We start from the raw sequence: 12,580 nt of genomic DNA on the forward strand, positions 1-12,580 counted from the left end.
TTTCTATAATCGTAAGTCCTGAAGAAGTACAGTTACACATATTCATAAATTCTAATCTCTAATGCATGCCATTGATTTGTCCCTTTTTTCTTGTCAACAACCAGCTATTTCATATTTTATTAAAGTGCTCTCACTCTACATAAATGGAACTCTACAACTCAGCACACACATGCCTGTCCTCTGATCTGCCTCTCGTTATTTTGTGTCTTTCCTCTTCTCTTCTGTGGTCTTATTCTGTTGGTAGGCCTGAGTGTGACGGGTTTGTCTCCCCTCCTACACAGTAAAGAACCTAGGCTTTTTAACAATCATGTTCTTAGCTACTAAGAGGGCTTTTCCAATTCCATTTGAGTGCAAATCTCTGTTTCGTGTGGTTGAAGTTGCTCAAAGTCTGAATCTAGATCAATGGACTGGTAATATAATTTATAATTCTTGCTTAAGTGAAGATAAGAATCTGGTAAACAGGGTTATAAATCATTCTGTCAATCACCTGATTGTGGTTTTCCTTTCGCAGTTTTTGAAGACTCACGTGGAGGATGAATTTCCTTCTCTTTTTCTGGTTCAGGAGGAGGAGGGGGAGGAGTTGTCGGAGGTGGAGGCTCAGACAGGGAAGCTGCTGCTATTTTCTCAGCTTCTTTTTCTTCTAATTTCTTTTCAACTTCAAAGGGATGAAAAGAATGAACCTTCATTAGAGTCTCCAGACACTTATTATTTTCACTTCAACTAATAGAAACCTAAATTACTATAACATTATGCTTACTAATTTGAAGGTAATTCATGTATTGGAGCTCTTCCTTAAATCACCCAGTCCTTAAAGCTAAAAGTGTAAACCTTCTCTGCCAGTTTATATACGGCACTGCAGTATTTGCAAATTTTGGTATCCATGGAGTTCCTCAAACCAATCCCCTGCACATACCAAGAGATGGCCTTAGTGTTAACACTGCTAGACTCTGTGAATACATATTTAACACATGTAAATACTTTTAAAAACAAAAGAATTATTTTGGATAACCTTTTTTCTACTTAACAATATATTATGGTCACTTTTTCATGTATGCATGTATATGTAGAAGTGCCACATCTTTTTATTTTTAACTTAATCAGGATGTTTAATACAGAGCATTGAACTAGGTAGCTGTTTATTGTTTTAGTGATAAAGTAAATTTTTTGAAAGTAATTAACAGATTACTTTAAAATCTGGAATGTAAGTCTTTTTTTTTTTCTTTTTGGAGAGGTTTTCTCTATAGGGCACGTGCACTCGCCAGACAGACAGAGAGAGACGTAGAGACAGAAAGCGAGAAATCACTCCCCGGGGGGGATGGTCACGCTGCAATCCGTTCTCCTCCATTCTTCTCTCAGGATCTTGGGCACGCACGCACACACACCCGGTGTGAGTTTTATGCCACTGGGTCCGGGATGAGAACCGAGGTCGACTATGTGGGAGTCCAGCGACATAGCCATTATGCTAACTGCTGGTTCCCTTTTTTTTTTTTTTTATAGAGAGATTATTGCTATAGGACACATGTGCTCACTGGGAGACAGAAACAGAGAGACAGAAAGTGAAAAATCATCTCCCAGGGAAGATGGCCACTCTGCAATTCCTTCTCCTCCATTCTTTTCAGATTTGGGGCATGCACGCATATGTGCCTGGTATGAGTTATAAGCTGCCAGGTCTGGGACTTGAACCATAGTCAACTACGTGGGAGTCCAGCAACAGAACCTTTGCACTATCTGCTGGTCCCTAGAATGAAAATCCTAAACAAGTAGCAACTGAGTCTGTTAAAATTTAGTTAATAATTAGAATGTAAAGTTTTTAGGAAATGTTGAAGTTGAGTCTGATAGCTGACAAAAACAAATTGATTCTAACCTGTAGCACCACACCTTTGCATGTTTAGTTTTTACCTCCCAAGTATGAATGTAAGACCGAAATAAGTTTCCTCCCTCCTCTTGGCCTAGTTTCTGATTGTCAAATGACATGGTAAGCTTTTTTTTTCTTCTTCTTCTTTTTTTTTTTTTTTTGAGAAAGATTTTTGCTATAGGGCATGTGTGCTTGTGGGAGATAGAGACAGAAAATGAGAAATCACCCCCCCCACCCCCAGGGTGGATGCCAATCCCTTCTTCTCCATTCTCCTCCTGAGATTTTGGGCATGAATACACATATTCTCAGCATGTTTTAAGCTGCCTGGTCCAGGACTCAAACTGCAGTTGACTACATAAGACTCCAGTAAGCATTACACTATCTGCTAGTCCTGACATGGTTAGCTTCTTAAAGCTACATGGATTGGCTTTTGTTTTGTCCAAAAGCTTCATGTTAGCGGGTTTTTGGTCTAGTTTTAGTTTTTGAAGAAGGGGGTAGATATTTAAATAGGGGAGTTTTTCTTTCTAAGTGTGAGTTCCTGGATTCCCAGAGAGATTGTGGCTTATTCCTATGGACTATTTTGGTGTCAGTAACAATATATGATAGGTAGGTCAAAAATCTAATGGGAAGACGGCACTCTATCAAGGCAGTTCAAGAACCCTGCTATTATTAACTATGACCATTTTTTAATACCAAGAAACTTCACTGGCTAATATATTTAGGGATGATTGATTCATATAAGGGAAAGATTTGTTTCTCAAAGGTAAAAATCCCAGAGGAAGTCTGGTGCTAGATTGAATTTAAGATCCCTTTTATAGCAAATTTCAGTTAATACTATGAAAAGTTAGTAGACCATTATGACTGGTTGAATGAAGGAAGAAGAAGGAAAGAGTTCCAGATGGTTTAATGTGGGTGAAATAAGTCACATAAGTGGAATAATGAAAAGTTAATTATCAATACATTTATATCAAAAGGTAGATTTGGGGAAAATAAATTGCCTAGTGATTCTGTCTTAAAAGAAGAATTCAGATTCGGTTTCCCTATAATGCTAAAGGAGACAAACTGAAATCTTTAGTTTACTCTATGACATCCTTATTTTAAACAAGTTTTTATTTAAAAATATTTAATTGACAAGTAAAAATGATATACATCGGGGCATATAATGTGATTGACATCCTTACATTTTGCACTTCTTGTCCTTTTTTTATGTCGAGTATGACCTCTTAACATCAGTGAGATAACATCTTTACATTAGATTAATTTAAGTTAAATTAAAAGGAAGAGGGAAATATTTTAAAATATATGCAGTAAAAAGCAAAAAGCAGGTAGATCATACTTTTATAATAGATCGTATAAGCCAAATACAAGAGAGAATTTTGCGATACTTTTATTTCCTCCTAAATTCATTAAAAACAAAAGCTGCCTGGTTATAAACACAAAATATAAATCAAAATATAAATAATTATAATTACCTTTATTCTTTTTTTTTATTGTTTCAGTTGCAAAAATTTGTTTTACTTTTTGGCATAAAGTCTCTTTATCTACATCAGCATTGATTTTTATCAAAATATTTTCTGGCTCTGAAAACCATTTTTCCAATAAAGGCCAGTTGTCCAAGAAGCATATAATTCTAAAAAAAAAAATATATGAATACCTCTTACTGCTTGAAATATTTAAGTGACATTAAGCAGGAATTATCTGACATGCACAGTGAAAAAATAGGCTGATGATATAGTTGAATCTAAAAAGCAACTTTGATAACGCTACATGCAATGTCATATATATATCTACTTTAGATTAAGGAAGAAATTAGTTAATGACATCCAGACACACACACACACACACACACACACACACACACGCGTGTTTGTATGTGTGTATATATATGTGTGTGTATACACATTTGTTTTTTAAAGACATATGGAAGAGGGAAAGAAGATTTGAGAATGCCAGCAATTCCAAAAGCCTTTGGTAAAAGTTAGTTCTCTGAGTGAAAATCTAAGGACAAGTTTGTACTCATAGAAGGATAACTATTTTCATATGGCAGCTATAACTTGATCAACCAAGGCCATCTACTTATTTTTTAGATATAGAAGTCAAGGAGATCATTGAGTAAGAGTATAGCTCATTCAGGCTTGTTTGCTTTAATCAAAAGTATTCTTGGAATGGTTCTTGAAACTTTTTTTTAATCTTCCCAGAGAGTAGACAGTCTTAATGGAGCTCAAATTACTCTTGCCTGGCTTATTTCATTTTGTAGATCTCTCAGGGTTCCATAAAATTGTCTCATTTTGTCTAAATTTTCTTTTCCAATGGCAAATTGCAAACAACCAAAATAATGCCATGTAATTTCCTTGTTGCAAAATAGAAGTAGTTTCAGAACTGCACTCTGTAGTCCGATGCCCAACTTTCCAAGCTCTGCACTGGAATTTCCTTAAGGAGAGCTGAAGTAGGATTTCATATAATTTAACATTTAAGTTCATGTAACCATAAAGGGATTTGATTCTCTTCCCAAACTATAATGATTTGTGCTCTGAGTCTGAAAGCTAGCAAATAAACGTTTCACTCCACATGAAAACTATTTAGTTTTGTTATACCTGTAAGAAATTGAATGGTAGGGGGAACCAGCAGTTAGCGTAATGGCTATGTCGCTGGGCTCCCACGTAGTCTACCGCAGTTCGCGTCCTGGACCAGGTGGCTTAAAACTCATGCCGGGAGCGGGTGCGTACGTGCCCAAGATTCCAAGAGGAGAATGGAGGAGAAGGGATTGAGGCGTGACCATCCCCCCTGGGGGGTGATTTCTCACTTTCTGTCTCTATGTCTCTGTCTGGCAAGCGCACGCACCCTATAGCAAAAATCTCTCCAAAAAAAAATTTTTTTTTTGAATGGTAGGAAATATATTTGTTTTCTCAATTTATTGATTTTAAAGTAGTTAATTATCAATTCGTTCAAAGCGCAACAAACAAGAAGCAGAGCATTTTGTTTAAAACTAACCTATGCTGAATCTGGTCTCTTAAATTCTGATCCCCATCCTTATCTTGATTGTCAGCAGCTACACGTTGGCTGATATCTTCAAGAGCAATTTCATGTAAAAAATCTTTAGCTATGGAAGGAAAATTACTTAATTAGGAAATTTTCTAGGCAAAAGTTCCTACCTACAGTTAAAAAATATTAGTGCAAAATCCCCAATAAATATATTACTGTCCATATCTCTTTGGTCCAATATCTCTTAAAAATATTTAACAAGAGGTTGAAAGAGTATAGTTTTGTGGTAAAAAATATATCTTTTCTTTGTAATTGGATAAAACATATTAAAAAGGAGCTACAGTTTCAATGAAGAGGATCTCAGGATTGACTGTAAGCAAAAGAAAATGAAAAATGATGAGTTGTCATAGATAACAAACTTGAAAGAGAAAAATCAAGACTGTGATGTGAAAATTAAGAATGAAATAACAAAGTGGTCAGAAAATCAAATATGCATAAAAAGTATTTGTGGATATAATAAAATAACTTGGGTTTCTTTCTAGACTTTATGGTCTCCCTGTAGAATAGACTTAAAGGAATAAATCATGAGAGACCAAAAGCAAAAACAATCTTAAGAGCTCTGACTAAGTCCTATTTTGGATTAATGTTACAAAGCCCAGGATACTCATAAACTCAGAATAAATGAAAAATTACAAAGAAGAAAGCTGTGGACTAGCTTAAAAGAAATTAGAATTATTCAGTGTAAGAGAGCCTTGAAGGGCGAAATCAGTGTTAAAGAAAATGAAGACCCTCACAGGATATAGTTATCAGTTATTCTCCACTTACATTCATAATAGAATAAAATGAAATTGACTTTCAATACTGAGTAATGCTTTTAGGTTATTTATAAAACCCAAGGATTACTTACATAAGAATGGGTTATTGAAGAAAATTATGTGAGTTCTTAAGAGATGCTATCATGCATTATCTCATGGCAACATTTGTGCATGGATCGACATTCCTCTCTCTAAACCCCAACTGGACATTATCCACTTCCATTTCTCCCCACTTCTGGCACTTATTACCATAGCCATTGGATTTTGTGATCACCTTGAGTGGGTCCATTCTGTAGTCCTAAAGACTAGTCTACACTTCCACTGCAAACTCTCATCCTTCCAGCACTTCATGCAGCTGATGAATCTCTTCAGCATCATCTAGTCCCTAAAGTCATACATCTTTTTCTCCCAAATGTATTAGCCTTATTCTATCTTCATGTTATTCTTCAGTAAACCTATGCTTCATGGTTGAACACTTCATGTTCTCTCCTCCACCTAACAGTTTCATTTTCTGTGTCCCTCTGCTACATGTGCATTGATGATATTTATCTCTGTTTTGCAGGACTTACACTGGTAGGCATCCTTGAAGAAAAATATACAACTTTGTATTCTCTCTAATTCCCTAGACCAAAAAATTAGCCAAAGGCAGATCCCCTTTCTAAAGGAAAATACAGAGAAGATGAAAACTAAAAATATAGCAAATACTCTGACATCATGATTGTTTCCTTTCTTTAAAAGAGAAACTTCTTGTGAGTTATCTCTGCTCACACCTATCACTCATGCCTCAACGCATTGCAACCCATCCTTCTCCCCCACTCCATTGAAACAGCTCTCATTCGGTTCACTAAAAATGCCAAAGCCAATGGACTGTTACAGTTCATATCTTACTTTATTCTCTGTAACACGTATAGATAAAATTTAGCCACAATTCTAAAACGTTTTTATACTTATTAGATTATTTCATATTCACAATAATACTTGTGAAGTAGCCCCAAGATCCTAAAATTGGCCCTAAAATGCAGCTTATAAATGGTAGAGAAGATTAAATTCTAGACTCTGGACTTATTTCTAATTTTTATACTCATTAAACCTACTGCAAAGAAAGCATCCATGAATATACAGCTTGAAGACTTAATGAACTGAAAATAGCACCCAGATCAAAAAACAAACATGACCAACACTGGAAGATCCCTTATGTTTGTTTTCAGTCACCACTGACCACAAAAGGTAAGCTCCAGAGCCTGAATTAAAGACCTCTCTGTACCTCTCCCCATAATCATGAATACTGCCCTCTCAAGCTAACCAATGACCTGAGGCACTAGCAAAGAAAACAAGATAGCCACCCAACTCTTCCACTCTGATGCAACCTCTTACTCCCACAAAAGCTATTCCCTCTTCTGAGGACTTCTTGGTCTTCTACCTGTTGCCTTTGAGTGTGGACTCTCTCTCTCTCTCTCCCCATCCCTGGCTGGATTGATGCTCAGCCTTTTTAACCTACCTGGCTTTGGACACATTGCCCTTCCTTGTGAAGTCATTCTTCAGACTTTTCCGTGGGCCTCAAAAATCACAGGACAGCAAGCTGCATCTGATCCTAGTGATTGGGTTTCCACGTTCCAGGACTCCAGACCACTTACTGGTCTGGGAGGAAAGTGGATATCACTTTTGTTTTGAAAATCTGTTCCTTTTGCTTACGAGACACTGTTCTCCCTGGTTTTCTCTGTATCTAGATGCTACTTATAAACATTTCTTTCTTTGCTCTTCCCATTAAATTCTAATGTTTTGGGATGTCTTCAGGGACCTTTTATCATGCATTTGTCCTCCTAGATAATTTTCCTCACCTTTAAACTATTAACTTTGGTAAAAACCTTCCTCATGACATCCAGATAAATTTAAAGAACTGTTTTCTAAACAGAGCTAAATGTCCTATGGGTAATTCAAGCTCAATATGTGCTGTAAGAAACTAAGTGTTTCTTTCCATATTATCTAAGTAAACAGTATTATGATTCAAACAGGTATGCAAGTCAAAAACTTGAAGTTACCATTCTCATTGTGCACTTTCTCTAATCCCAAATTTGACTAAACTCTGTGGTATACCTCCCAAGTAACTTTGAACTTGACCAGTCCTCTCTGTCTTACATTGTATTTGTTATCTTTCAAATGGCAATAATTTTCTCACTCATTTAACTGCTTCCAATCTCACTCCCTTTCCAATTCATCCTCCAAAATACAGCCAGAATGATCATTATAAAAATCATATCTAACTACATTAAATCTAGTTTAAAATAATTCAGTGGTTTCACACAACTTCAGGATTAAGACTCAACAGCTTAGCTTGGTGCCAGGTATTTTATCTGGCCCCTGCCTTCTCTCCAGGTTTATTTCTGCCATTCCTCCATATCTTCCTGTTTTTCATCTCTGCTGAGTTCTTCTCACTGTTCTCTCATGAGCCTTCTGAGCCTTGCAAATGTTTTTCTTTCTTACTCCCCTCTCCCTTTTTTTGACCTGGCTAACTTTTCTCCAGGCTTGATACACTGATTATCATCCGTTTCTCCTCATATTACCTGTATACCACTGAAGGATGGGGGACTTGCCTTTCTTTTCTGTATTATCAGTGTCTTGCACATTATAAGTGTACATAAATTTTTACTGGTGGTGCCATTTTAGCTCTCATCACCTTATACCAGGGCTGGTCCAGTAGAACTTTCTCGGATGATGGGAACAGTCCATATTAATAATGTGAATTTAAAATAGCCATTAGCTACATGTATATATAAAATGTAGCCAGAAAATATGTGACTAAGAAACTGAACATTTTATTTATTAATTATAATTAAAAATCACAGGTAGCTAGAGCTCTACATTGGATGGCATAGATCTATTCTATAATCCTTATCTTTAATAATAACTATATCTGTATAATCATTTGCTTAAAAGTTAAAAATTAGAATTCTCAAATAAATGTAAAATGAATATGTTTCAAAGGCATCATTTAACCCAGCAATTAATGAGGGACACAATAAGATGTTGCAACAAGTGAGAATATGCACACAATTAGCCATATTTAAAGGCAACCAAGAATGTTAAAATAGGAGTAAAAGTGAAAAAAAAAAGCTTACTATTTTTAGAACAATGTAATATTTGGAATCATCTAATTTATTTATTTATTTTGAGAGGTTTTTTTCCTTAGGGTGTGTAAAAGTATAGGGATTAATGTGTTTCAATTAAATAATCCGTTCACATTCTATGGACAGGAATGATTTGCATTATAACCAGTTTCCTACAATTTATAGAGCTAAGAAGGGCTGAGTCAAAACCAGTGAAAAGCATAGATCCCTATAGCATCAGTTACCTCAAAGGGTCCGATAGCTAATGCTCAGCTTCCTATCAATAGGATAGCCAGAAATCTTGTTCATTTTAAAGTCTTCCACATTTTTTCCAAATGTATTTTTATGTGCTCATTATTATGTGCTAGATTCTATTTTTAGTATTTTACTCATATTTAAAAAATTCGCAATAATAAAATGAGTCATCCTACCTTACAGTCTGTAAAACTGAGGCTTAGAGCAATGAAATAACTTTCCCAAGGTCAAATACCTCATAAGTGGGAAAACCAGGATTCAAGTGTATATTTATACCTGTAAATAATTAATTTCTGGAATAAAGTGGTTTTTCACTTCAGGAAAAAAAAGGAGCTAAATAAACCATGAATTTTAGCAAGAGTATCCAACCCCACCATGTAAAGACTTCAACTAATACCTGCTCCTCAGAGTCATACACAATCCAAAAGAAATATATCACCCGATCCTTGCTTACAGTTCATATGTGGTTTATGATCATCTCAAGGGTGACCCAGCAGGATGTACTACATGGCCACAAACAGCTCCCCCAGGTTTGCAAGTCTCCAAAAAAGACACCTCTGTACCTGGGGAATTTCCAAGTTGATGGAAAGATTCAGTGAAATGCTTGCAACTGGCCTAGAATTCCCTACTAATTCCAGAGTTGGCCTGTAATGCTGAATGTAATAGTCAAAGCAAGAGGTAACTGTTTAGCTATTGTAGATTAATTCTCTGAGAGGATGAAATGAATTCTTTCTTATAATTGTAAGTGGACATATTCACTAATTCAAAGAATAAAAGAATTTTACTTGTTAAAAATAAGCGTAAAACTGTATTCTGCTTACCTATGATATCATTCAGGCGATTCAGTGAGGAAGTATCTGCAATATCTAATAATATCACAAAATCAAATGGTGAAGGGGGAATAGGTATTTCCTTAGAAGTCGTGGGATCAACAACCAGTGTGGATATTTGTGCTTTCTTTGCCTCCATCTCTAAGTGGTTTCTACTGTAGCCTCTGAGAGCATCCTCCAAGAGCTGTGCTTGGTTTAATGTCATTGGAAAACCATCAAGAATCCAGCCTTTATTCGCAGGAAATTCACTAAATTGAAAACAATTAACAATTAACAATTGAAATTGAACAATTAACAATTAAAAACAATTAACATTAACATTTTGATAGGCCCAAGTACTGTGAAAATAATAATGCAGGGAAATTTGCCTTTCTTTTCTTTTCATTCCATAGTAACCCCCTACTGCATGAATTTGATTACTTTATAGCTAAAATACTAGGTTTACAAATTGCTACCATCACTCCTTTGCCTAGAGCCTTTCTTTGGGTCTCTCTTGGCCTTCAAATTTATTCTAGAGTCCTCAACACAGCATTTAAATTAATATGTCACAACTTATTTTTCTATAACTTTTTATCTTACACAATTTTGAACCATTCTCTTTAAACAAACATAGCTCCTCACTGCTCTGAGTATGAATCACATTTTCTTTTTCTCTTTCTTTCTTTCTTTTTCTTTCTTCTTTCTTTCTTTTTCTTTCTTCTCTTTCTTTCTTCCTTCCTTCCTTCCTTCCTTTCTTTCTTTCTTTCTTTCTTTCTTTCTTTCTTTCTTTCTTTCTTTCTCCTTCCTTCCTTTTTTCTTTCTTTCTTTCTTTCTTTCTTTCTTTCTCTTTCTTTCTTCCTTCCTTCCTTCCTTCCTTCCTTCCTTTCTTTCTTTCTTTCTTTCTTTCTTTCTTTCTTTCTTTCTTTCTTTCTTTCTTTCTTTCTCCTTCCTTCCTTCCTTCCTTCCTTCCTTCCTTCCTTCCTTCCTTCCTTCCTACCTTCCTTCCTCTTTCTTTCTTTCCTTTTCTCTCTTTTTTTTCTTTTTTGTAATTGCCAGAGGGTACATGTGCTCATCAAGGGGAGACTGAGAGGGAGAAAGAGGAAGTACCCCTCCTCCCAGGTGGGGTGTGGTTAATGGCAAAATCCCATTTCTTTCATTTCTCCATTCTGTGGGAGATTTGGGGCATGCGTGCACACTTGCCTGGCATGTTTTCCAAGCCGCCAGGGCTGGGACTCAAACCAGGCTTGAACATCTGGGATCCAGCTTCTCTTACTGAATAGGCTATAACACCTGCTCTAAATTGCATTTTCTCTAGCTTGTGATAATAGCCTGTTTCTTCTTTGCACCTCACTTTTCTCATCTATGCAATGGGAAAACATATCTCAGAGGATGGTTGTGAGGATAAACTGAAATGCGCCACTTAAAAACTCAGCATAGAACTTGGCAGAACTAAGAATTATTATTTTAGTTTGCAATTCAAAAACAATATGAGGGAACCAGCAGTTAGCGTAATGGCTATGTCGCTGGACTCCCACGTAGTCGACCGCGGTTCGTGTCCTGGACCCGGTGGCTTAAAACTCACACCGGGCGCGTGTGCGTGCGTGCCCAAGATCCTGAGAGGAGAATGGAGGAGAAGGGATTGCGGCGTGACCATCCCCCCTGGGGGGTGATTTCTCGCTTTCTGTCTCTATGTCTCTCTCTGTCTGTCTGGCGAGCGCAGGCGCCCTACAGTGAAAATCTCTCAAAAAAAAAAAAAAAAACGTAAAAAAAAAAGCAAAAAACAATATGAAAAGGGCATAAACTTCAACTTCATTCTAATTTCTTAAAACGTGCAAAATTGATGCTTTGGCTTTTGGTTTGGAAGTCATGAGTTTGTTTCTTTCTCTGCTGTAACTCACATAAAACAATAGAATCCCCTTTTGAAGATCTCTCAGTCTGCTTTGGTGACTGGATATAATCCTTCTGACAGTGTGAGAAGAAAGGAGGGGAAAATTGAAGTTCAGAGATTATATTACTTGTTTAAAATCACAGAACTATAAATGACCCCAAATCAAGTGATCCATAGTATCAAGCTGCCCTCTGGTCACTGCCTATATTTTCCCCTTAAGGTTATTAATAGTAGGAAAAGACTACATTTTGCTTTTAGTTCTTGTTCAGCTCAGTAAAGCACTCTACATAAAACGGATTTGTTGACCCATTGATGTAAGGTGAAGTTTCCTTGAGTGTCTTGCCTGGTCTGGGTGACCCCTTACCCCACCCACAGTCTTAGGAGCCACTTCAGAGACAGGAGGAGGTCAGGGTCACACTTATTCACACTTATTCAGCAGTTTTGTGAGGACACCAGATGATGGGGACCTAGAAGACCCAAACTTGGGCTCAGACTATATCATTAACCAGATACCTAACTGGACCCCCTTACTGAATGACATGTGCCTCACTCTCCTCATTGAAAAGAGTAATTTTCAGATTAGATAAAAGTATTTCAAACTGATGACGATCCTCTGGAGGTATTTAGGGGCAATGGGGATGATGGTGGTGGTGGGAGGCTAATGGAGTTTTGACACTGGGGTGTAGAGACTCCAACTCTTGGGACCAGCAGTTAGCGTAATGGCTATATCGCTGGACTCCCACGTAGTCGACTGCGATTCGAGTCCCAGACCTGGTGGCTTAAAACTCACACCGGGCGCGTGTGCGTGTGTGCCCAAGATCCCGAGAGGAGAATGGAGGAGAAGGGATTGCAGCATGGCCATCCCCCCTGGG

At 36.9% G+C, this 12,580-nt stretch overlaps 1 protein-coding gene across 1 annotated transcript in view; it reads right to left on the bottom strand.

The window, feature by feature from the left end:
* Positions 1 to 12,580, bottom strand: part of SPEF2 (sperm flagellar and cilia associated 2) — a 210,248-nt gene that overhangs the window by 113,212 nt on the left and 84,456 nt on the right. Inside the window, exons 16-19 of the mRNA XM_006156330.2 lie at positions 9,833 to 10,089; positions 4,847 to 4,955; positions 3,328 to 3,485; positions 488 to 655 (exon numbers count right to left, since the gene is read on the bottom strand). Coding sequence (XP_006156392.1) covers positions 488 to 655; positions 3,328 to 3,485; positions 4,847 to 4,955; positions 9,833 to 10,089 — 692 coding nt within the window. The remainder of the gene's footprint in view (positions 1 to 487; positions 656 to 3,327; positions 3,486 to 4,846; positions 4,956 to 9,832; positions 10,090 to 12,580) is intronic.

This window comes from Tupaia chinensis, unplaced genomic scaffold (genome assembly GCF_000334495.1).
Source record: "Tupaia chinensis unplaced genomic scaffold, TupChi_1.0 Scaffold000489_1, whole genome shotgun sequence".
NCBI lineage: Eukaryota > Metazoa > Chordata > Mammalia > Scandentia > Tupaiidae > Tupaia > Tupaia belangeri.